The sequence below is a fragment of the Capra hircus genome, chromosome 5, assembly GCF_001704415.2.
Source record: "Capra hircus breed San Clemente chromosome 5, ASM170441v1, whole genome shotgun sequence".
Taxonomy (NCBI): Eukaryota; Metazoa; Chordata; class Mammalia; order Artiodactyla; family Bovidae; genus Capra; species Capra hircus.
This window is the reverse complement of record NC_030812.1, coordinates 74086295-74109251: the sequence shown is the minus strand read 5'-3', so window position 1 is coordinate 74109251 and position 22957 is coordinate 74086295. Positions and strand designations below refer to the sequence as shown.

Sequence of the window (22957 nt, the reverse complement as noted above, 5' to 3'; positions counted from 1 at the left end):
TCCAGTTGTGAGTCCTCGTGAAAAGAGGCTAGTCTCCTAGATGGGGGAATACTTAACACATGAGCTGCATTTGTCATCTCCTGCTGTATGACAAATCACCCCCAAACTGAGTGACTTCAGACCACATTTATTACCTCATAGTTTCTGTGGGTCAGGAATGCAGGTGAGCTTCAATGGGCCATCTGTCTCAGGATCTCTCACAGACGGTGATCAAAGTATTGGCCAGGGCTTCTGTCTCATCTCAAAGGACAGTTAGTGAAGGACCGCTTTCCGTGAGCATGCCCAAGGTAAGACTCAGTCCCTCAGATTGTTGAACTGAGAGTCACATTTCTTCTTGAGCTGGTGGCCACAGGCCCTCAGTTCTTTGCCGTGGGGGCTTGTCCAGAAGGCAGCTCACAACACAGAAGCTGCTTCCATCAGCACAAGAAGAGCCAAGAAGAGTGAGAGAGATTGTGAACAAGACAGAAGTCATGGTCCGCCTCAGCCCACCCTCCAGCTTCTGATGACAAGCATCCTTTCCAGGACCTCCCTGGTGGTTCAGTGGTTAACTGCCTTGCAGTACAGAGGACATAACTTCCATCCCTGGTTGGGGAACTAAGATACCACATGCCTTAGAGCAACCAAGCCCGTGAGCCATAGCTAGAGTCCATTTGCTGCAACGCAAGATTTCGCATGATGCAATGAGACCCGACACAGCCAAAAAAGAAATTTTTTTTTTTTTAAGGAAGCAAGTCACTAGGTCCAACCCAGACTCAAGGGTTGAGGGGAAACACAGTGTATGAATGTCAGGGAGCTAAGCGTCGTTAAGAGTCATACCAGAAGCTGCACAATCACCAAACAATAAGTCAAAATTAATAGGGTATTTTGTTTGGGGTGATTTTTCTGGAGAATACAATTCATCTGGTTCTTAACCTCTCTGAGTTTATTGGCAGAGACCAATTTGCTGGGTGACCTGACAAATCACACTCTGTGAGTCTCAGTTTCTTTTTCTGTAAAATAAAGGGATTGGATTAACTAATCTCAAAGACCCTTTCCAGCTCTGACTTGATGCTTCTATGTTTTCCTTATTAAAAGATACTTACCACTTAGATCTAGGTATTAATCATCATTTATCCTAAGTCATTTTATCCTATTCATATTACAAATTGCACAAAATCCTTTAAAAACACATGCAAAAGAATAAGAGAATATGAATAAAGAAAAAATTCACTTAGAAGAAAGGAACATAAACCTGAAAGCTGCAGAGGCTTTTGAAGATGCCAGCGCTGGCCCTCAAATTTGACCCAAAGGCCTGTTCTTTGGAAGAAAGACAGAGATTATCCCAGAGTCAATTCCTGCTCTTGGCTCTCCTCCATGTTGGCCAAGCTGGTTCCTCTCTTTGAATGACCAGTTAGTAAAAATAGACAAAATCCTATTTGCAGAAGGCAAGTAGTCTCCAGGATGGGGGGCTTGGGGCAATGCCCCTCCCAGCTAGGGGCCTGCTGGGGGCCCCTAGAGAGGGTTGAGTGGTACAGATGGGGGAGGAAATAGAAGAGAAAGATTGCAAAGGAGGAAGAGGACCCCCAGGTTCCTTGAGAAAGAGGCACTGGGGATGGGGTGATCCAGCCTGCCAGGGTCCAGGAAGCAGGTCCAGTGCCAGGGGTGATGGGTGGATGGAGCAGGGGGCTCCTTGGTGCCAGAGAGCCCTGGAGGCAGCACTGGGAGCCCTCTGGTCAGGGGCTGGGCAGATGGCCACAGGCCTCCCTGTTCAGCCCTCCATTCATCTTTGTTTGCAGAGACTTGTCATTTGAGACGGCCCTGTGTGTTTCTTTGTCTGCAGGACTAGGCTTGGAATTACCTGTTCCACAGCAAGAGCCGATGGAGCTGGGCCACCGACCAGGTAGGATGGGCAAGCAGGGACATGCTGAGTGCACATGCAGGGCCTCTGGAGGGACCCCTGAGGATAGCAGGGACCAACCCCTCCCCCTCTTAGTCTTGCTCTGGCCTCTAGACCTGCTGTGTGGCCCCGACTTCCCTGAGGCTTCTATCTGAAGACAGAAGGAAGAGGAAGGGCACAGAGGGTTGCTGATCCCCTCCCATCTGCCTGGTCTGGGGATTATGACCCCACCTTAGTGTCGCCTCTTGTAACCAAACGCAAGTTCATGTGCCCATGGCACAGTGAAGCCATATAAACTAAAACATCAGAGTTTAGAGCCGAAAAATGTTCCTTACAGGGCCAAGCAAGGAAAATGGGTGGCTCATGCTCAAAACCCCTGAACTTCTCAATGGTTTTCAGGCAGAAGATTTTATAGGCTTTGGGGGGAAGGCTATAAGGTGTGTGACTTCCTTCTGATTGGTTGGCAGTGAGATAACAGAGTGGTGTTCTAGGAATCTTGTGCTCCAGTCTGAAGCTTTCATCCTCCACCAGAGTGGAGACCTTACTTCTTTTGCGAAAAACTCAAAGATATTCCTTGAGGAGGAACTAGGATCCTGCCTTAATCACTGCATTTTTGTTTCTTTTTTTTCTGGCTGCAACACGCAACTTGCGGGGTCTTAGTTCCCCGACTGGAGATCGAACCTGCACCCTCGGCAGTGAGAGTGTGGGGTCCTAACCACTGGAGTGCCAGGGAATTCCCTGCAATATATATTTTTAAACGATTTATTCATTTATTTGGCTGGGCTTCCCAGGTGACTCTGTGCATAAAGAATCCATCTGCAATGCAGGAGACACAAGAGATGCGAGTTCAATCCCTGGCTCTGGAAGGTCCCCTGGAGGAGGGCATAGCAATCCACTCCAGTATTCTTGCCTGGAGAACCCCATGGACAAAGGAACCTGGTGGGCTACTGTCCATGGGGTCAGACATGACTGAAGTGACTGAGCACACACACACACTGGCTTTCTGAGCCGGGGCAGGAGATATGTTCCCAGCCATTGCAGCTCTCCTGACCCTAAAGGGCAAGTGGAGGGTGAACAGGCAATTAAGATAAACTGTGTTTAGAGGAGGCAGGCAGTAGCACAGCCTGGGAGAAACAGGAGTATGGATCCTGGAGACCTGCCCGCTTCCTCCTCAGTATTCTCCTGGAGACCTGCCCGCTTCCTCCTCACTATTCTCCTCCCCACCATCATTACCCACATGGAGCTGAAGTCAGAGTATCCTGTTCTTGCCCCTTTGTTGTCTGCACAAAAGAGGAGAAACCTGTTCCCCCAGACCAGACTGCCTTCCCTCCCTCCTGTCTTGTGGTTCTGGCCAACAAACAGGCAGCCAAGAAAAGGGCGCCTCTGGGGACGAGGCTTCCAGGATGGGGACAGTGAACCTTCTCAAAGAGAATGCAGGCAGACAGCAGTAAGAGCACTCAGGACTGGCCTCATCAACCATGGCCCTGCCTTGTGCATGTGGGGAGATGGAAGCCCAGCTCAGGGCAGGGCTCCTCCTGAGCCCACAGGGCTGTGTATCTTTCAGGAGTACTGGGGGATCCATCCAAAACATTGTGGAGGGACAGCTACCACCTGAAACTGAGGATTGTGGGGGTGGCTGTATGCGGGGAGGGGGCAGAGACAGACCTGTCTTCTGGACTTTGCCCAGTAAGAAGGTGTTTATTATATACCACGTGTAAAATGCTATATAAAATGTGTTGTAAGTCACAGTGCAGGGGGTTGTAAGGTGAACTGTTACTGGTCATTAGGAAAGAAAACATCACTGGTCAGACCAGAGCGCATTGATTGTCAGACTCAGCCGGATGTCAAGGATGATAACATGAGAAGAAAGGATATTTCAGAATTGATGAGCTGCAGGGTGACCCTGGGTCTGACTCCCCTGCAGCCATCTACTCATTCGCTCCCTCACTGATGGGTGCCACCGGCATCTCTGATGCACAGGGTTCTGGTGGGTGCTGAGGGGAGGCCCAGGACTGACTCACCTGTGGACCCACTACCATGACTCCCCTCCCTGATCAGGGAGAGAAAATAACAGGGTTTGAAGCTTACCCAAAGAGATGCATGGAGCGTGCTGGGAACAGAGTTGTAAGGAGGCATTGGCTCCACCAGCTTGAGGTGGGTGTCAGTGAGGACTCCCTGGTGGGGCTGAGTTGGAAAGAACCTGGAGGATTTTGACTTAGGGGAAAGGAGGAGCTGGACTTCCAGGTAGCAGAACCAGTCTGAGCAAAGGCTGGGAGGTCGGACATCATGAGGTGTGGTGGGGAAGGAGTGGCAGTTTGGCTGGAGTCCCAGGGATCAGGGAAGAGAATGAGGAGAACTGCGGGCTTGGGGCAGGAGATTCCCGGGAACTGGAAGTCAGGGCGAGTGGGGATGGGGACAGGGAAGGGGAGAGATGGGGTGTGAGAGCACGGAAGTGGCTGGGATGACACTACTCCATGAGCTGGAGAGCAGAGGAGAGAAGTGAGGTTGGGGAGCAGCTCTAACTGGGAACAAAAGCCAGCCAACCCAGCTCCAGTACTTTCTAACTGTGTGACTTGGCCAAGCCGAAAGATGCCCTCTGCCAGCTTTCACAGTCGCTCACTGGATTGTTGGGGGTCGGGATTCAGAGGTGGTGGATGGAGGGGGTTCAAGGTGCAGAAGGGAACTAACCAAATGGAGTCAGTTCACTAAAGCACAGAGAGGTCACCTCCTTTCCTGAAGGTCACACAGCTAGCCTCAAGGCTGGTCAGGCTGGGGCTGCAGCCCCTGTGGTCAAAAACAGTGAGGGCTGCCTTGTCCAGTGGGACACTCTTCAGGCTACTACCCTCTCTCTTGCTCTCTCTCCTGATTTCTCACCCATGCTTCTGTCTCCCGTGACTTCTTTCCGTCCTACCCCCCCAACACCCCATACCATCCTTTTTTTCTGCTCTGGGTTGTCTGTCTGTTCCCCCTCCCCACCCCCATCATCGTTTTCCTACCCTCCACTTTCTGCATGTCTGTCTCCTCTCCTTCCTTCCCTGTTTCTTCCCTTTTCAGGTACAACCACTCTGACCAGGGCCCATCCGAACAACAAGAAGGAAGGCCAGCAGGACACGGACCCCTGGAGAGCTGCCCACAGCCCTTTGGATACCTCCAAGCTCAAGTACCAGGCCCCAGTCTCCCCGAAGCCATCCCTGTACCGAGGAGACAGCCCCCGAAGCAGCTCCCTACGACGGGCCTCCCTGGAGGAGATACCGCCTCCACCCCCTTCAGCTGTCAGCCGGGGATCCCCCTGGAGGGACTCAGACCCGGAATCCCTGAAGAAGGGGAGCTTCAGACCCTCCTCGAGGGAGAGCAGGGCTTCCTTACGAGAAGGGGCTCAGCCATGCCAGGTGCTGAAGGAAGACCCCGACTCTGGGGCCCAGGGCCAGAGCGGCAGCAGCATTCCCAACAACATTCGTCACAAGTTTGGGAGCAACGTGGTGGACCAGCTGGTCTCTGAAGAGCAGGTGTCAGAACGGGGCACAGGAAGCTAAGGGTGGAAGGAGGGTCAAGCATGGAGATGGGCAATGAGGACCCCTAAGGAAGTTGCTCTTGAGTACAGAGTCCCTGTAATAATATCATCAGTGAGTAGTGTTTACTGCACACTTGCTATGGGCCAGGCACTGTACGCTGTTTAGTATTCACATCTAACTGTTCAATTTTGCCAGTGAGGGAGGTACTATAATAATCCTCATTTTACAGATTAGAAGCCCAAGCTTTAGCAGGCTTAAGTAAATTAACTCAAGTTAAACGGGATCCAAACTGTCTGGCAGATTCTGGAGCCCTGGTCTATAATGATTTTGCACTTAGAAGATTTGTTAGAATTAGATGCTTTTAATTTAAGTCTCCTCAAGGGGACAGGATTGACTGGGAATCAGAAGATTTAGGTTTGAATCCTGGCTTTGCCCCTGAATCCTGGGAGACTTTGTATAGCTACTTCTTCTCTCTGAACCCAGTCTCTACATCCGTCAAGTGAGGCTGACTAGATCAGGCTGGCAAATAACAGAGCCTGAATTCACGGCAGACGTCACCAATCGATGCTGGCCCTTTCCCCCCACTTGATACATCATTGCAGGAACTCAGTGCTGATCAGCTGAAAGTTGAGAGAAAACTTACCTGCCTACCTGCCACTTCTGGTCAAACAGATATTTTGTGGCATTTTGAGACATATTTTCAGTCACCGTCTCAGCCCTCATAATGGATACATTGTATAGCAGACCTGGCGCTAGTCATTGTTTCTTTTTTTGCTGTTGTTCAGTGGCTAAGTCATGTCCAACTCTTTTCGACCCCATGGACTGCAGCACACCAGGCTCCCCTGTCCTTCACCATCTTTTTTAACAGATGATAAATCTGGAGCTCAGAGAGGTGAAATGATCTGCCTGGGGTCACACAGAACAAGTAGAAGAGCCAGGGTCAGAAAGGCTATGGGTGGGTCCCTTTCTACTTTATCATCTTAAGGTGGGGTGACCCTTGCACCTGTTAGTTTGGGAGGTCAAAATCCTAAACTCCCGACTCCACTTGGAGGATCTTGCCCCAACTTGAGGTTGGCAGTATGGTCATTATCTCTCTCTGCCCTTCTTAGCTTAGGAAACGTGCCATTTCTCTCTCTGGCCATCATTGTCTTGGGCTTAAATTAAGAGATCTGTGTTTTGTTTTGGTTTAAATCCAGCTGTGACCCAGATCACAAGTGTCATCAGGCCAGCAAATATTAGAACTGGAAGTTATTTCAAAGACCACCCAGTTCTACCTCCACCCTCATTTCAAGAGTAGGGGAACTGAGGCCCAGAGGGGAGCAGAGACTTGCCCAAATTAGCAGCTGGTATATGGCAGAGTTGGGACCCAAACCAGGTTCCTGGCTCCTAGGCCTGGGCTCAACCACTCCTACCATTGTAGGAGGCCAACCAGGGCTTCCTTCTCTAGCTGTATGCTGGATTGAGTCCCTGCCCTGAGGCCCAGTTTCCTTCTTTATGAATTGTGGAAATAATACCACCTTATAAACATGTCCCCTGGTGCTGTTCCATAGGGCTTCCCTGGTAGCTCACACGGTAAAGAATCCTCCTGCAATGCAGAAGACCTGGGTTTAATTCCTGGGTCAGAAAGATCCCTTGGAGAAGGGAATGGCAACCCACTCCAGTATTCTTGCCTGGAAAATCCCATGGACAGAGGAGCCTGGTGGGCTATAGTCCATGGGATTACAAAGAGTTGGACAAGACTGAGCAACTGACACATTCACACGTTCAGTGTGGGGAGAAGTTTTCATGATCATTTTCTTCCTTGATGCCTGAGGCCCATGTGAAAGCTGAGGTGGTATGGGAGGGTGAGGGCGTTCAGCTATGCCAGCTCCCAGGACTGGGAGTTGGTTGAAGGCTGCAGGCTTAGGGTGGGGAGGAGTGGTGAGGGCAGGCTCCAAGAGAGGAGAAATTAGAGGGGAGCTGTGGGATTCACTTTGCTTCCCTTCCTTTTGTCTTCTCTCTCCCTCCTTCCCTTCCTGCTTAGGCTCGAAAGGCCATTGGGGAAGCCTTGGAGGGCCAGAAGAGGGCAAGCTCATGGCCCAGCAGGATCCAGAGCCCCACGGAAATTACCTCCATCTTTTCAGACTACTATGATCTGGGCTACAACATGCGTTCAAACTTGTTTCAAGGTCAGGCCAAAAGACAAGGGTATGGGCTATGAAAACCCACAGCCTTCAAGTTATTGGGCCAGAAAGGACCTGGATGCCCAAAGGAATCTAAGACCCCAGGATACATCCCCAGGGACACTCACTTGACAGCCACCAAGGGCCACCTGTATGCCAGGCCTTGTGCCAAGTGCTGGGAATGTCCAGTCCCCTGGCAAGTCTGTCCTCACGGAGCAGATGGTCCCTCCCAGTTGACAGTCAGCCCTACCTCCCCCTGTACCTCTGGTGTCCTAATCTGCCAAGAGGAGGCCAGTGGATCTCTGGTCTGGCCTGCTTTGATTACAGTGACAGTATCAGACTTCCTGGGTTCAAAGTTCAGCTTTGCCAATGGGTATGGCCTCAGACAAGATCCTTAACCTCTCTGAGCCTCAGCCAACTTTCTTGGTTGTTGTTATTTGGTTGCTGAGTCATGTTCATCTCTTTGCGACCCCATGGACTGCAGCGTGCCAAGCTCCTCTGTCCTCCACTGTCTCTCAGAGTTTGTTCAAATTCATATCCATTGCATCAGTGATGCTATCTACTCATCTCATCCTCTGCCTCCCTCTTATCCTTTTGCCTTCAACCTTTCCCAGAATCACAGTCTTTTCCAATGAATTGGTTCTTTCCATTAGGTGGCCAAAGTATTGAAGATTCAGCTTCAGCAATAATCTTGCCAATGACTATTCAGGGTTGATTTCCTTTAGAATTGACTGATTTGACAATCTTGCAGTTCAAGAGACTCAAGAGTCTTCTCTAGCACCACAATTTGAAAGCATCAATTCTTCATCACTCAGCCTTCTTTATGGTCCTTCTTTATGTACTTTCTTGGTACAATGGGGCTTGACAGGATTTTATGAGGAATCAGCTTACTATCTGACAGGCCAGTATTTTTCTTTCCCAGAGCCCAGCAGGGGCACCTCCGGGGAAAAGTATGGGTCAGAGGCCAAGACATCTGCAGTAAGTTCTGTGGGCCTCTGAGGTCCTATTTGTCAGAGGAGTACCCCTTGCTCCATCTCACAGGCTGATGGGAAACAATTTCCCCAGGGCTTCTTGGTCATACAAGGTGGATCTGAAACTCAAATCCAGGTTTTCCTTCCGCCTGCAAAGCCCCAGAGTCTTTTCCCAGTACTTGGTCACCTCCCAAAATATGACCCTGTTCCCAGGGGTCTAACTGATTGCTCGGATGGGGGTCCTTGGTGAGCAAAGGGCAGTTTCTCTCTGTCCCCGCATTCAAGTTTGGCCTCATTGCAAAATATCAAGTCTTTCTGGCCCCTTTCTTTCCTCCCTCCTTACTCTGTGCCTTCTCAGTGTCCTCAGGGCCTGGCAAACCTCCTACCTGGCTCAAATCCTCATCACCCAAGGAACCAGACAACCACTGGAAAACTTTCTGAGTTTTCCTTTGAGCTTGAAGAAGAAGTAGTGCTTGGGGAGAGAAGAGAGAATACAGCCTCAGATTGTCCCTTTCTGAGTCTTGGGAGTCGGCCTTCCATTACAATTATCACTTAATAATTTTATGTATGTCTTTATATGGTGATGTTTGAAGTGAAGAGAAATCACTCAGTCATATCCGACTCTTTGCGACCCCATGGACTGTAGCCTACCAGGTTCCTCTGTCCATGGGATTTTCCAAGCAAGAATACTGGAGTGGGTTGCCGTTTCCTTCTCCACAAGATCTTCCTGACCCAGGGATCGAATCCAGGTCTCCTGCATTGTAGGCAGACGCTTTACTGTCTGAGCCACCAGGGAAGTCTCTCAGTTCAGTTCAGTTCAGTTCAGTTGCTCAGTCGTGTCCGACTCTTTGCGACCCCATGAATTGTAGCACACCAGGCCTCCCTGTCCATCGCCATCTCCCAGAGTTCACTCAAACTCACCTCCATCGAGTCGGTGATGCCATCCAGCCATCTCATCCTTTGTCGTCCCCTTCTCCTGTCCCCAGTCCCTCCCAGCATCAGAGTCTTTTCCAATGAGTCAACTCTTTGCATGAGGTGGCCAAAGTACTGGAGTTTTAGCTTTAGCATCATTCCTTCCAAAGAACACCCAGGGCTTATCTCCTTGAGAATGGACTGGTTGGATCTCCTTGCAGTCCAAGGGACTCTCAAGAGTCTTCTCCAACACCACAGTTCAAAAGCATCAATTCTTCGGTGCTCAGCTTTCTTCACAGTCCAACTCTCACATCCATACATAACTAATGGAAAAACCATAGCCTTGACTAGACGGACCTTTGTTGACAAAGTAATGTCTCTGCTTTTGAATATGCTATCTAGGTTGGTCATAACTTTCCTTCCAAGGAATAAGCGTCTTTTAATTTCATGGCTGCAATCACCGTCTGCAGTGATTTTGGAGCCCCCCAAAATAAAGTCTGACACTGTTTCCACTGTTTCCCCATCTATTTCCCATGAAGTGATGGGACCAGATAAAAGAATGATATAAAAAGCATCTGTGTGTACTTTACCCAGGGCTTCCCTGGTGGTCACATGGTAAGGAATCTGCCTGCAATGCAGGAGATCCTGGGTCAGGAAGAGCCCTTGGAGAAGGGAATGAATGACAACCTACTACAGTATCCTTGTCTGGAAAATTCCCTGGACAGAGGAGCCTGGCCAACTTCAGTCCATGGGGTCACAAAGAGTTGGACGTGTCTGAGCGACTGGCATGCACACGCATGCCTCAGCCAGCCTGAGAAACAATTGCTTCAAGGGAGCAAACCCATGGAGCCAGTGCAAACTAGCTTGCATCAGCTTCTAAGAGCTGATTGTTAAATTTTACCAAATTGTTGATACCATGAGCTATCTTACAATTGGCTGTAGTCCTACAGTTGCCCTTTGAACACAGAGCAGTCAGGGTGTCAATCACTACCCTACCCGTGCCCCCAGCAAACAGTCAACAATCCAAGTACTACTATCTCTGCCCCCCAAACAAAGGAATTGATAAATGACTCACCCAAGGGAGGACGCTGAGATAGTTGAAACAGAATCACGACTCAAATCCTAGTTCTTTTGATTCCATGTATGGTGACCCATAACCAAAAACAAACTTGCCCTACACCTAGTTAGTTTTCAAATAACTATAGAAGGAAAATGCAGGTACTAAATTTATTGAAAAAAGAAACGTACACATATAGGTGGACCTGTGCATTTCAAACCCATATTGTTCAAGGGTCAACTCCAGAAATTGGCAAGGGCTTACAAATTAGGGCATTGCTTTCTGCACCCAGCAGAAAGCAGACAGGCAGTGTGCCTCACCCATCCATCCCCCTCCGTCCGCCCAAGGTGGTCCTGGCATTTGCTGCTCCAGGCTGAGGAAGTGCCTGTGGCTGGACAAGAGTGGGAGGGAAGGTGGGGACAAGAGTGGGAGACAAGGTGGGGAAGGCCGCAGGAAGGTCTTTCTCTTAGTGAGGTGAGGAACCAAGGGAAGGTCTTAAGCAGAAAATGGCATTGACTTAGATTAAAGGATCATTCCAGTTGCTGTGTTGAGAACACAGGGAGCTGGGATAGAAACAGGGAGACCAGTGAGGAGGTGCCTGCAAAAATCCAGGTGAGGTAAATGATGGAGGCTTGGTTTAGAGAGCAAGGCTGCTGCATTTTAGGACTCTGATGGGTACCATTGTGCAAGAATGGGCTTCCCAGGTGGCTCAAGTGGTAAAGAACCTGCCTCCCAACGCAGGAGATGTAGGAGATGCCGGTTTGATATCCGGGGTGGGAAGATCCCCTGGAGGAGGAAATGGCAACCCACTCCAGTATTCTTGCCTGGCAAATCCCTTGGACAGAGGAGCTTGATGGGCTTCAAGTCCATGGGGTCACAAAGAGTCGGACACAACTGAGCACATACACACACTGTGCAATACGGTGGCACAAGGAGGTAATGGTGAAGGTGATCTGCAGGGCACAAAGGCTATTTGTGTAAGGCAGGGCAAACACAATATACTAACCAACGGATCTGGGGTGCATGAGGGGGAATAAAGGTTGATGTCATGGTCTTTGACCTGAACAACTTAAAGGGCGAGACTGTCATTTGCTGAGATAGAGAAGGGTCCAGGAGGACTGGCTTGAAGAAATCCTATGCCATGCTGAGTCATAAAGGTAATCTTTTATATAGTCTACTAAAATATTCAGTTTTGGTTTTCACACCTAAGTCTTTAATCCATGTGGAGTTGATTTCTGTTTTCAGTGTGAAGCAAGGATTCATTGTTAATTTCTCCTTGGTGTGAATTACCAATTTTCTCAGTACCTTTTACTGAATTATCTCATCTTTTCCCCCCAGTGACCTGCAGTGGTACCACTGGCCTCCATCAAGTTTCCTTATGTGCATGGATCAGTTTCCAGGCTCTCTATTCTGTCCACTGGTCTAATATTACACTTTTAATTGTTAGGGTATTATAAGTGGCCTGATATCTGGTTGGGCTGTCTTCACTCCCCGCCCCTTCACCACCACCAGCAGGAACAGCTAATGTCATAGTTTATTCTAGGCTCTTTGCTCTTCATATGAATTCTAAATCAGCTTGTCAATATCCATGAAAAATCCTGTTGGCATTTTGATTGAAAGTATTGATACATTGAATCTATAGCTCAATTTAGGGGCAGTTGTCAGTTTTATGACAATGAATTTTCCAATCCATGAGTATGGTCTGCAACCCCATTAACTTAAATCTACCTTCAAAATGTGTCAATAACACTTACAATTTTTTTTCTGCAAAGATTATACAACTTTTTATTAGACTTGCTTTGAAAAATCTTTTATTTATCTACTTTTTGCTGCTTATTGCAAATAGTATATTTTTTAAAATGTGATTTTTTTTTCTAACTTTGCTGCTTATATACACAGAGGCAATTTTAATTTTTGTATATTAATCTTACATCCAGAGAGCTTACTCAATTCACCTATTAATTCCAATAATTTGTTTGTAGATTCTTTGGGACTTCTTATTTTTAATAGTAACAATGGCTCTATTTATGTGTAGCATGTAACATGAGCCAGGCACTGCTCTAAGTACTTTATATACATTTTAATTTTCATAAGAACCTTAGGCAGTATTGCTATAATCTGCCCTTGCCACCTTTTTAAGATAGAAAAAATAACTTGCTTAAGGCTGCTTGCTTAAATAACTTGCTTAAGGCCACACAGCTAGGAATAGTCAGAGTTGGGGTTAAACTCTGGCAGCCTGGGACCAGAGTTCATATTATTACCCATGAGGCTCTATTCCATCTTTGTACCATCTGTCCCAGCTGGCTTATCTGGGACAATGGTGCAAATAAGCAGGTATCCTTCTCTGCTTCTTGAGTCTAGCATTTTACTATTAAATCCAATATTTTAAAAGGAATTTGAAGGTACCCTTTATCAGATTGAGGGTTCCATTTATTCCTAGTTAGCTAGCACTTTAATTTTTTAAAAAGTCATGCATGAGTGCTGAGTTGTATTAACTATTTCTACAGCTGTTTTTGTTTAGCTTTTTTTTGACTGTACTGCTTGGCTTGCATGGATGAGTTCCCCACCCAGACCCTTGGCAGGGTGGAGTCTTAACCACTGGACCACGAGGGAAGCCCCATAAGGTTTTTCTATTTTTGGCTGCGCCTCATAACATCTTAGTTCCCTGCCCAGGGTTGGAACCCATGACCCCCACAGTGGGAGCACAGAGTCTTAACCTCTGGACCACCAGGGAAGTCATATAGCATTACTTAGATGATCATGTGATTTTTTTCCCTTTGATCTGTTGATGTGGTAAATTATAGTAACTGATTTTTAAATAGTAAACCAAACTTGTATACCTGCGTTTAAATTAGTATAGATGCATTATCAGGCTTCCTAGGTGGCTCGGGGTAAAGAATCCACCTGCCAACACTGGAGTCGAGGGTTCAGTCTCTGGGTTAGGAAGATCCCTTGGAGAAGGGGATGGCTACCCACTCCTTGCCTGGGAAATCCTAAGGACAGAGGAGGCTGGCGGGCTATAGTCCACGTGGATCACAAAAGAGTTGGACACGACTTTGCGATTAAACAACAGATGCATTATTTTTTTTTAATTGTAAAGGCTGTCTTGTAGAAAAGTGTACAAAGTCTTTGTGTAGAGTATAAAGAATAATAATAACTAGTTGTGTGCCACCTCCTGGGTCAGTGGGTGGTTTTACAGGGACCTTGGAAGCCTTTCCTGTATTTCTCCCAGCTGCCTCTTCCCACTTTTGTTTGACCCATTTTTTTGTTGTTTTTGGCTCATGGCTGTGAAAGTGCTCAGTCCTAATCACTTGACCGGCAAGGAAGTCCCTGTTTGACTCTTGTTAACAATCCCTTTGCTTTTCTCTATCGTGTCAGACCTCCTGGGCAGGAGACATTTGAGTACAGACCGGAAGGAGTGGGGCTTGGCCTGTGGATTGCAGGGGAAGAGCAGTCAGGCACAGGGGCCATGCTAAGGACATAGGCTCTTTCTGGCCCTTTTACTGGGAACCACTGTAGGATTTTGTACTAAGGAGTGACTTCTGTTTCCAAGGATCCATCTGGCTGTAGTGTTACAGGACAGAACCCAGAGGGGCAGGACTTAGAAGCAGGGGGACCAGTGAGGAGGACCAGATCAGAGGCAGGATTGAAAATGGCTCCAGGCTGGTCCTCTCTCCACTAGCTCACTTCTGGTTCACAGAAACCCATGCATGTACATCCTTGCACTTGAGGGATTATGCCTGGTGCATTCTTATCTGGGGCCAATGCCCCTTGTTCCAAGCCTTGGTGCACCCCAAACTTTTGGGCAATGTGTCAAGCTCCCCAAGTGACCCCGGGAGTTATTTCACAGCTCAGTCTGTTATCTGATCTCTACTAGCCTTGGGCTTCAGTCCAAGTCTCTGATGTAACATTGTGTTATGTGTAAGCATTTAAATCGATAAATACCAAACACCATAAAAATCACTTTTTAAAAAGTGGATTTTTTTCTCAATAGCATCACCGTTGGAGAACACGACCTGTAATGATTACAGTCCTTTCAAATGTGGAGCTTTATAAACCAGCAGATGGTCAATTTTTATAGATAATATATATTTGAAAATAATTTGAATTCAGGATTCTATATTTGTTCAATAAAGCAGGCTTGCTAAGTATCTCCATTGAAAGCTTCGAATTCCTTGTTAATATTTTTTGTTTAATCTATTAATTACTAAAAGATGTACCTTCAAGTCTTTCCCTACGAGAGCAGCCTTGTCAATTGCTCTTTGTAGTTCTGTCAGTTTTGCTTTACCAATTTGGGGATTATTCCAGTGCAGCTAGTTTAGAATTATTATGTCACCGGAATGAACTGCAGTTACTTTTATTTCTTATCGTGCTTTTGCTTTACAGTCTATTTTATCCAATATTAATGTAGTGTGACTAGATTGCTTTGTGATTTTGTGATAATTAATTCTTTTCTGTATTTCCATTTTTATCTTCTCTTTGTGTCTTTTTGCTTTAAATGTGCTTTAAATAATATATCTTAAAACATCTATAGCCTGATCATCTGTTTTTTAAACAGCTTGTCTACTCCATTTATATTTATTTTAATTATTGATAGATTTGGATTTATTTTTATGATCTTATTTTGTACTTTCTGTTTGACCTAATTTTTCTATGCTGCTTTTTTTGTCCTTCTCTTGTATTGGATTTGAGTGAGCTTTCTTTCTTCCCCCAATCTAATTTTTGTCCTTATTCTTCCTATTGTCTCAGTGGTTATCCTTGACCTTTTTTCTTTCTGGCTGAACTGTGTGGCTTGCAGGATCTTAGTTCCCCTATCGTGGAAGCTCAGTCCTAACCACTGGACCTCCAGTGAATTTCCTATCTTTGACATTTTTACCTGCATAGTTAGCAAATTCTAAAGTTAATCAAGGTATTTCAGCTTTTCTGAACAATATAAAGGTGTTAAAATGCTTCACCTTTATTCTTGCCACCCCTCCAATATCAGCTAATGTGTGATTATTTTATAGGTTTTTTACTCTACATAAGCAAAGTAGTTTAAGCTGTGGATTCTGGAGCCACAGGGTCCGAGTTTGAGTCCTCCATCTTTCACTTACCAGCTGCGTGACTTTAGACAAGTGACTTAACCTTTCTGTGCTTCAGTGACTTCAACAGCAAAATGGGGGTAATAACTACACTTCTTAGGGTTGATGGGAAAATTCAGTGAGGAAGTTCTATAAAGCTTTGAATGAAACAGTTTGTGCTTAGCACCTGCTACATCGTCAAAAATGCTTACCTGTCAGAGTCATCATTTTGCTCCATATATTCAACATTGTACTGTTGTTATAATTGATGTGTATTTAGATTTATTCAGGGTTTCCAATATCTTTGCCTACCATCCCTTCTTTTACCTCAGATCTTCCTTCTGGGATTATTTTTTCTTTCTGAATTATGTTGTTTAGAAGATATTTGGGGTGAGATTCTGTTGTTGGTATTTTTTTTTTGCTAAGCTGTGTGGCCTATGGGATCTCAGTTCCCCAAGCAGGGATCAAACCTGTGTCCCCTGCATTGGGAGCACAGAGTCTTAACCACTGGACTGCCCAGGAAATCCCTGTTGTTGGTAAATTTTACGCTCACAAAGATTTTTATTTCATCCTATTCTTGGAAGAGTTATTGTAAACAGTTCTAGATTGTTGATTTCTTTTTGTCAGCACTTTGATGATGCTCATTTATTTTCTTTTCACTTGGATGGTTAATTAAACTCATTATTATTCTCTGTCAGTAATCTGTCTTTTCTCTGTGGCTATTTCTAAGATTTCATTGTCTCTGGTATTCCAAATTTTACTTGATTGTACCTAGGTAAGGAATTCTTTTTACTTAAACTGACTGGGGAATTGTGATTCTTGAATCTAAGGATTCATATATTTCATCAATTCTGAAAAAAACCCAGCCACTATCTTTCCAAATATTGTCTTTCCCTGTTTTCTCCACTCTCTCCTTTAGAACTACAATTAGACATAAGTTAGGCCCTCCCATTTAATCTTCATTTAACAATTTTTTATTTTCCACATCTTTATTTCCCCCCTCTATGCTGCATTCTACTTAATTTATTTAGCTAGTATCTACTGATTTACCTTTTTTCTCATCTGTATCTAATTAGCTCTTTTACCTGTCTGTTGAATTTGTTTTTAAAAGTTATGATGTCAATTTTCAAAAGTAGAGAGAAGAATTTAGTAAGCAGATACTGTACTTACCACCCAGCTTCAATAATTATCAATACACAGCTAATCTTGTTTCATCATTTTCCTCACCCATCCATTCATTCTCACCCCAGATCATTGTGAAACAAATCCCAGGCCTCTTACCATCCATCACCTTTCTTTTTATTTTATATTCCATCCGTTGTGTGTGCATGCTCAGTCTCGTCAGCTGTGTCTGACTCTTCGAGACCCTATGGACTGTAGCCCACAAGGCTCCTCTGTCCATGCGATTCTTCAGGCAATAATACTGGAGTGGGTTGCCATGGCCTCCTTCAGGGGATCTTCCTGACCTAGGGATTGAACCCATTGCCTTTCAACTAATATATTTCATTTCTGAAATTCCATTTGCTTCTTTTACTAACCTGTCTGTTCTTTATGGGTAGTTTTTTATTCTTTGCTTATGTTTTTATTCTCTTTTTCACAACTTCACACACTGAATGACAATAATTTTATATGCTGTAACTGATCATTCAAATCCTTGTGTCTTTTGGAATTTGGTCCTCTGATGATTTTTCTGACTTTTGATCATGGTAACTATTTCCTTGTGTGTTTTAACTTAACACACCGACCTAAATGAAAATATAGGTACCAACTGCCACATGCCAACAGTGGCATTCCTCCAAGGATTGTAATCTTCCCAGTATTGTGAGAAAATTGTATTCTTTTGAACAGATCAAGAGGTCAAAGCTCTGAGAGATTAAAATCTTATCTGAGGCCATACTGTCCATAAATGAGGGACCTTGGGTTTGAGTCCAGGCCAGCCTTCCTCTGCCTAACCCTTCCTATCCCCTGCCCTTCCACAACCCATGATCCACAGGGGAAACTGACACCCAGAGATGAACCCTGGAGTACTTGACCTCTGCTGACTTGGGGCTTCTTTTCTTCATGGGGTTCCACAGGGGCCCCACAGGAGACGAAGAGCCTCATGAAGGCTTCCTACACCCCCGAGGTGATTGAGAGATCGGTGAGGGACTTGGAGCACTGGCATGGCAGGAAGACGGATGATCTGGGTAGGTGGCGAGCTGGGGGTGGCGGAGGAGGGAACTCCCTGGGTAGGCTGTGTTGGCCTAAGGTCCTGAGAGAATCCACAGCAGCGGCCAGAGCCCTGGGGTGGGCCCAGAAGACATATGGGTTGCCACTGGGACCTGCACACTCCAGAGATCCTCTTGGTGATTTGTGCTGGCTCCTTCTCTCCTCTCTGCAGGACGGTGGCACCAGAAAAATGCAATGAACATGAACTTGCAGAAAGCACTGGATGAGAAAGAAAAGAGCAAAAACAAGAACTCAAAGTAGATACAACCCAGGAGAGGTGCCCTCCGCTCAGAGAAAGTGCTAATAAAGAAAGGCACACATCGGAACCTTTGTCTCTGCTTGGCTCCTCTCTTCACGTTGGGGGAGAGGGCAATGCGTAGCGCTGGAGAAGCCTACTGAGAAAGGACAGAAGCCCTAACAGTCCAAACTACCGTTCCCTCCTCACTCAACCCCAACCTTTCCTCCTGGGGACACACACACACACACACACACACACACACACACACACACACACACACGTTTCCCTCATAATTCCAGGAAAGGATGTGAGAGCAGAGTGGAACTCTGCTCAAGCCCACGGGGTGCCTCGCCTGGGGCTAAGGGCTCCTATAGGGGACCACTGCTGGATCTTACTGCATGGCCTCCCTAGCACAACCCCAATTATTTCCAGACATCTGTTCCTTCCCCAAGATCCAATGGACTTCAGAGGAACTGGACATGCCTCCTCCAATCCAGGGGTAATTTTGATTGGTCTTCAGGAATTCTAACCCTTCCTTCTACACACAAAGTGATTGGTTCAAAAGGGGCATGTGATTCAACTTGGGCCAATGAGATGCAAGAAAAGGTGTAGGTGTGTGGAGCATTCTGGGAAATTCTTTCCTCTACTTGGAAAGCTTAGGAGCCTTCCTTGCTCCTCTTGTGGTGAAAGAAACGTGCAGAGCAGGCAGCTCTTGGCAGATACCCCATGACTAAAGGAACGGCAGACACTGCAGCACAATCTGGTCCCCCATGACCTCACCAAACTCCATCCTCCTGGCCAGATGTTCCCCCCACCCCCAAACACCCACTGCCCACTCCCTCTGGACTTCTTATAATGTGCACCTGGGCATCTTCTCACTGTTAAGTCAAACTTATCTTGAACCAATAAAGGCCCCTGGTAACAAGAGAGGAGGGACCTCGGAATTGGGGCACTAAGGAAGAATCCCCAGAGAAGGGGTTCCAGGTTAGACAGTCATGCTTGCCATCTGATCCCGAGGCTTATAACCTGGTGGGTCTCCAATACATAGTGCTCTCCAACGCCCAGATCACTGATTTGCACTAAACCAACCCCAAACCTAGGAGCTTAAAATGACCACAATCATTTATTTACTTAGATTGTGCAGTTTGAGTAGGGTTAGAAGGTATGGCTCGTTTCTGCTCCATGGGGCATCTGCTGTGAAAATGGCTGCTTCTCTCACATACCCTGTGTCTCAGCTGGAGGCCAGTTGGGCATTACTTTTTCTTTGGCAGCTTGGGCTTCTTCCTGGCATGGTGACTGTGTTCCAAGAAGGAGTCTCTCAAGGAGACAAGACTCAACGTGTTAGAACTTATCATGTCTTAACACTAGCTTGTTAATGTTCCTGTGGTCAGAGACAAATACGGTCAAGTCAAACTTTTAGTGGGAGGTGGCTAAACAAGAGCATTCCTATCAGCAGAAACAGTTCACTGGGGACTCACCACAATAACTGTCTACCACAGTGACCATCATCCTCTGGAAAAATCAAAAGTACATCTTTGGCAGAAAAAGGGGGCAGGCCCCTTCTTCCACAAAAAGGAGTGACATCTTTAAGGTAGGATTGGATGTAGTAGAGGGAGGTGAATTCGGCTTGATTTAATATTTACTGGGTACCTGACTGTGTAAAACATTGAGTTCAGCTGAGCTTTCTAATATTAGGTACCTAATTTCTGCAAGACACTGTTCTTGTGTGAGAAAAACTAGATTTTATCTTTCAGTTCAGAGCAGTTCAGTCACTCACTTATGTCCGACTTTATGTCACCCCATGGACTGCAGCACACCAGGTTTCCCTGTCCTTTAACAACTCCTGGAGCTTGCTTAAACTCATGTCCATCGAGTCAGTGATGCCATCCAATCATCTCATCCTCTGTTGTCCCCTTCTCCTCCTGCCTTCAATCTTTTCTAGCATCAGGGTTTTCTCCAAGGAGTCAGTTCTTCACATCAAGTGGCCAAAGTATTGGAGTTTCAGCTTCAGCATCAGTCCTTCCAATGAATGTTCGGGACTGATTTCCTTTAGGATGTCTCCTTGCAGTCCAGGGAACTCTCAAAAGTCTTCTCCAACACCGCAGTTCAAAAGCATCAATTCTTCTGTGCTCAGCTTTCTTTATAGTCCAACTTTCACATCCATATGTGACTACTGGAAAAATCATAGCTTTGGCCAGATAGACCTTTGTTCACAAAGTAATGTCTCTGCTTTTTAATATAGTGTCTCAGTTCAGTTCAGTTCAGTTCAGTCGCTCAGGCATGTCCGATTATTTGCGACCCCATGAATCGCAGCACGCCAGGCCTCCCTGCTCATCACCATCTCCCAGAGTTCACTCAGACTCACGTCCATTGAGTCAGTGATGCCATCCAGCCATCTCATCCTCAGTCGTCCCCTTCTCCTCCTGCCCCCAATCCCTCCCAGCATCAGAGTCTTTTCCAATGAGTCAACTCTTCACATGAGGTGGCCAAAGTACTGGACTTTCAGCTTTAGCGTCATTCCTTCCAAACACCCAGGGCTGATCTCCTTGAGAATGGACTGGTTGGATCTCCTTGCAGTCCAAGGGACTCTCAGGAGTCTTCTCCAACACCACAGTTCAAAAGCATCAATTCTTCGGCTCTCAGCCTTCTTCACAGTCCAACTCTCACCATCCATACATGACCACAGGAAAAACCATAGCCTTGACTAGACGGACCTTAGTCGGCAAAGTAATGTCTCTGCTTTTGAATATACTATCTAGGTTGGTCATAACTTTTCTTCCAAGGAGTAAGCGTCTTTTAATTTCATGGCTGAAATCACCATCTGCAGTGATTTTGGAGCCCCCCAAAATAAAGTCTGACACTGTTTCCACTGTTTCCCCATCTATTTGCCATGAAGTGATGGGACCAGATGCCATGATCTTCGTTTTCTGAATGTTGAGCTTTAAGCCAACATTTTCACTCTCCTCTTTCACTTTCATCAAGAGGCTTTTTCACTTTCTGCCATAAGGGTGGTGTCATCTGCATATTTGAGGTTATTGATATTTCTCCCGGCAATCTTGATTCCAGCTTGTGCTTCTTCCAGTCCAGCGTTTCTCATGATGTACTCTGCATAGAAGTTAAATAAGCAGGGTGACAATATACAGCCTTGACATACTCCTTTTCCTATTTGGAACCAGTCTGTTGTTCCATGTCCAGTTCTTACTGTTGCATCCTGACCTGCATACAGATTTCTCAAGAGGCAGGTCAGGTGGTCTGGGAGTCCCATCTCTTTGAGAATTTTCCACAGTTTATTGTGATCCACACAGTCAAAGGCTTAGGTTGGTCATAACTTTACTTCTAAGGAGCAAGTGTCTTTTAATTTCAAGGCTGCAGTCACCATCTGCAGTGATTTTGGAGCCCCCCAAAATAAATTCTCTCACTGTTTCCATTGTTTCCCCATCTATTTGCCATAAAGTGATGGGACCAGATGCCATGATCTTAGTTTTCTTAATGTTTAAGGCAACTACTCCACTCTCCTCTTCACTTTCATCATGAGTCTTTTTAATTCTTCTTCGTTTTCTGCCATAAGGTGGTGTCATCTGCATATCTGAGGTTATTGATATTTTTCCTGGCAATCTTGATTCCAGCCTGTGCTTCATCCAGCCTGGCATTTAGCATGATGTACTCTGCATAGAAGTTAAATAAGCAGGGTGACAGTATACAGCCTTGACATACTCCTTTCCCAATTTGGAACCAATCTATTGTTCCATGTCCAGTTCTAACTGTTGCTTCTTGACCTGCATACAGATTTCTCAAGAGGCAAGTCAGGTGGTATGGGATTTCCATCTCTCAAAAAATTTTCCTCAGTTTGTTGTGATCCACATAATCAAAGGCTTTGGTGCAGTCAATAAAGCAAAAGTAGATGTTTTTCTGGAACTCTCTTGCTTTTTTGATGATCCTACAGATGTTGGCAATTTGATCTCTGGTTCCTCTGCCTTTTCTAAATCCAGCCTGAACATCTGGATTCAATAGTAGCTATTGAGTATCTACTATCTGCTTTGTCTTCTCAAAGCCTGCTACTGTTTTATCAATTAAGTCTGCTGCTGGTTTAGTTGCTAAGTCATGTCCGACTCTTGCAAACCCATGGACTGTGGCCTGCTCAGCTCCTTTGTCCTTGGGATTCTCCAGGCAAGTATACTAGAGTGGGTTGCCACTTCCTTATCCAAGGGATCTTCCCAACCCAGGAATTGAACTCATGCCTCTTGAATTGTAGGCAAATTCTCTACCGATTGAGCTATGACTTTGGCCACCTGATGTGAAGAACTGACTCATTGGAAAAGACTCTGGTGCTAGGAAGGATTGAAGGCAGGAGGAGAAGGGGACGACAGAGGATGAGATGGTTGGATGGCATCACCAATTTGGTGGCCATGAGTTTGAGCAAGGTCTGGGAATTGGTGATGGACAGAGAAGCCTGACATGTTGCAGTCCATGGAGTTGGAAACAGTCAGACAGAACTGAGCAACTGAACTGAACTATCTGCTCATCACATATGGCAACTGAAAATAAAATGAGCCATCTAGAGAATTGTAGCTAAAGTAGACCCCATCCTGTTCTGATGTAGAAATTATAATACGCCAGATGCTTATGGTTGTGTGTCAGATGCTTTACACACACAGCCTTATTTCATCCTTATGCCATCCTCAATGCTATTATCATCCTCTTTATGAAAATGAGGAAACTGAGGCTTGGAGAGACCAAGGAAATTCTACGGCAGGAAGCTGGGGTGGAAAATTCAGGAAAATCTGTCCAAAGTTGTTTTCTGATCTACCAGGCAATCATAGATACTGAGGGCCATAATCACTGGGCTCTGTTAGCCACCACAGGGCACTGTGGTATGAATTATACAGTTCTGTCCTTAAGGACATCACAGTCTGCAGAGAACTGATGTGGAGGGAGCTGGCCTTAAGGCTCATCCACCCATC

General features: G+C 46.0%; 1 protein-coding gene across 1 annotated transcript; it reads left to right on the top strand.

Annotated features, from left to right (window-relative positions):
* TEX33 (testis expressed 33) lies at nt 1792-18080 on the top strand. The gene is made up of 5 exons (XM_013964100.2): nt 1792-1879; nt 4931-5382; nt 7412-7556; nt 17626-17736; nt 17931-18080. The coding sequence occupies exons 1-5, from the start codon at nt 1858-1860 to the stop codon at nt 18017-18019; spliced, it is 819 nt and encodes a 272-aa protein (XP_013819554.1). The 5' UTR covers nt 1792-1857; the 3' UTR covers nt 18020-18080.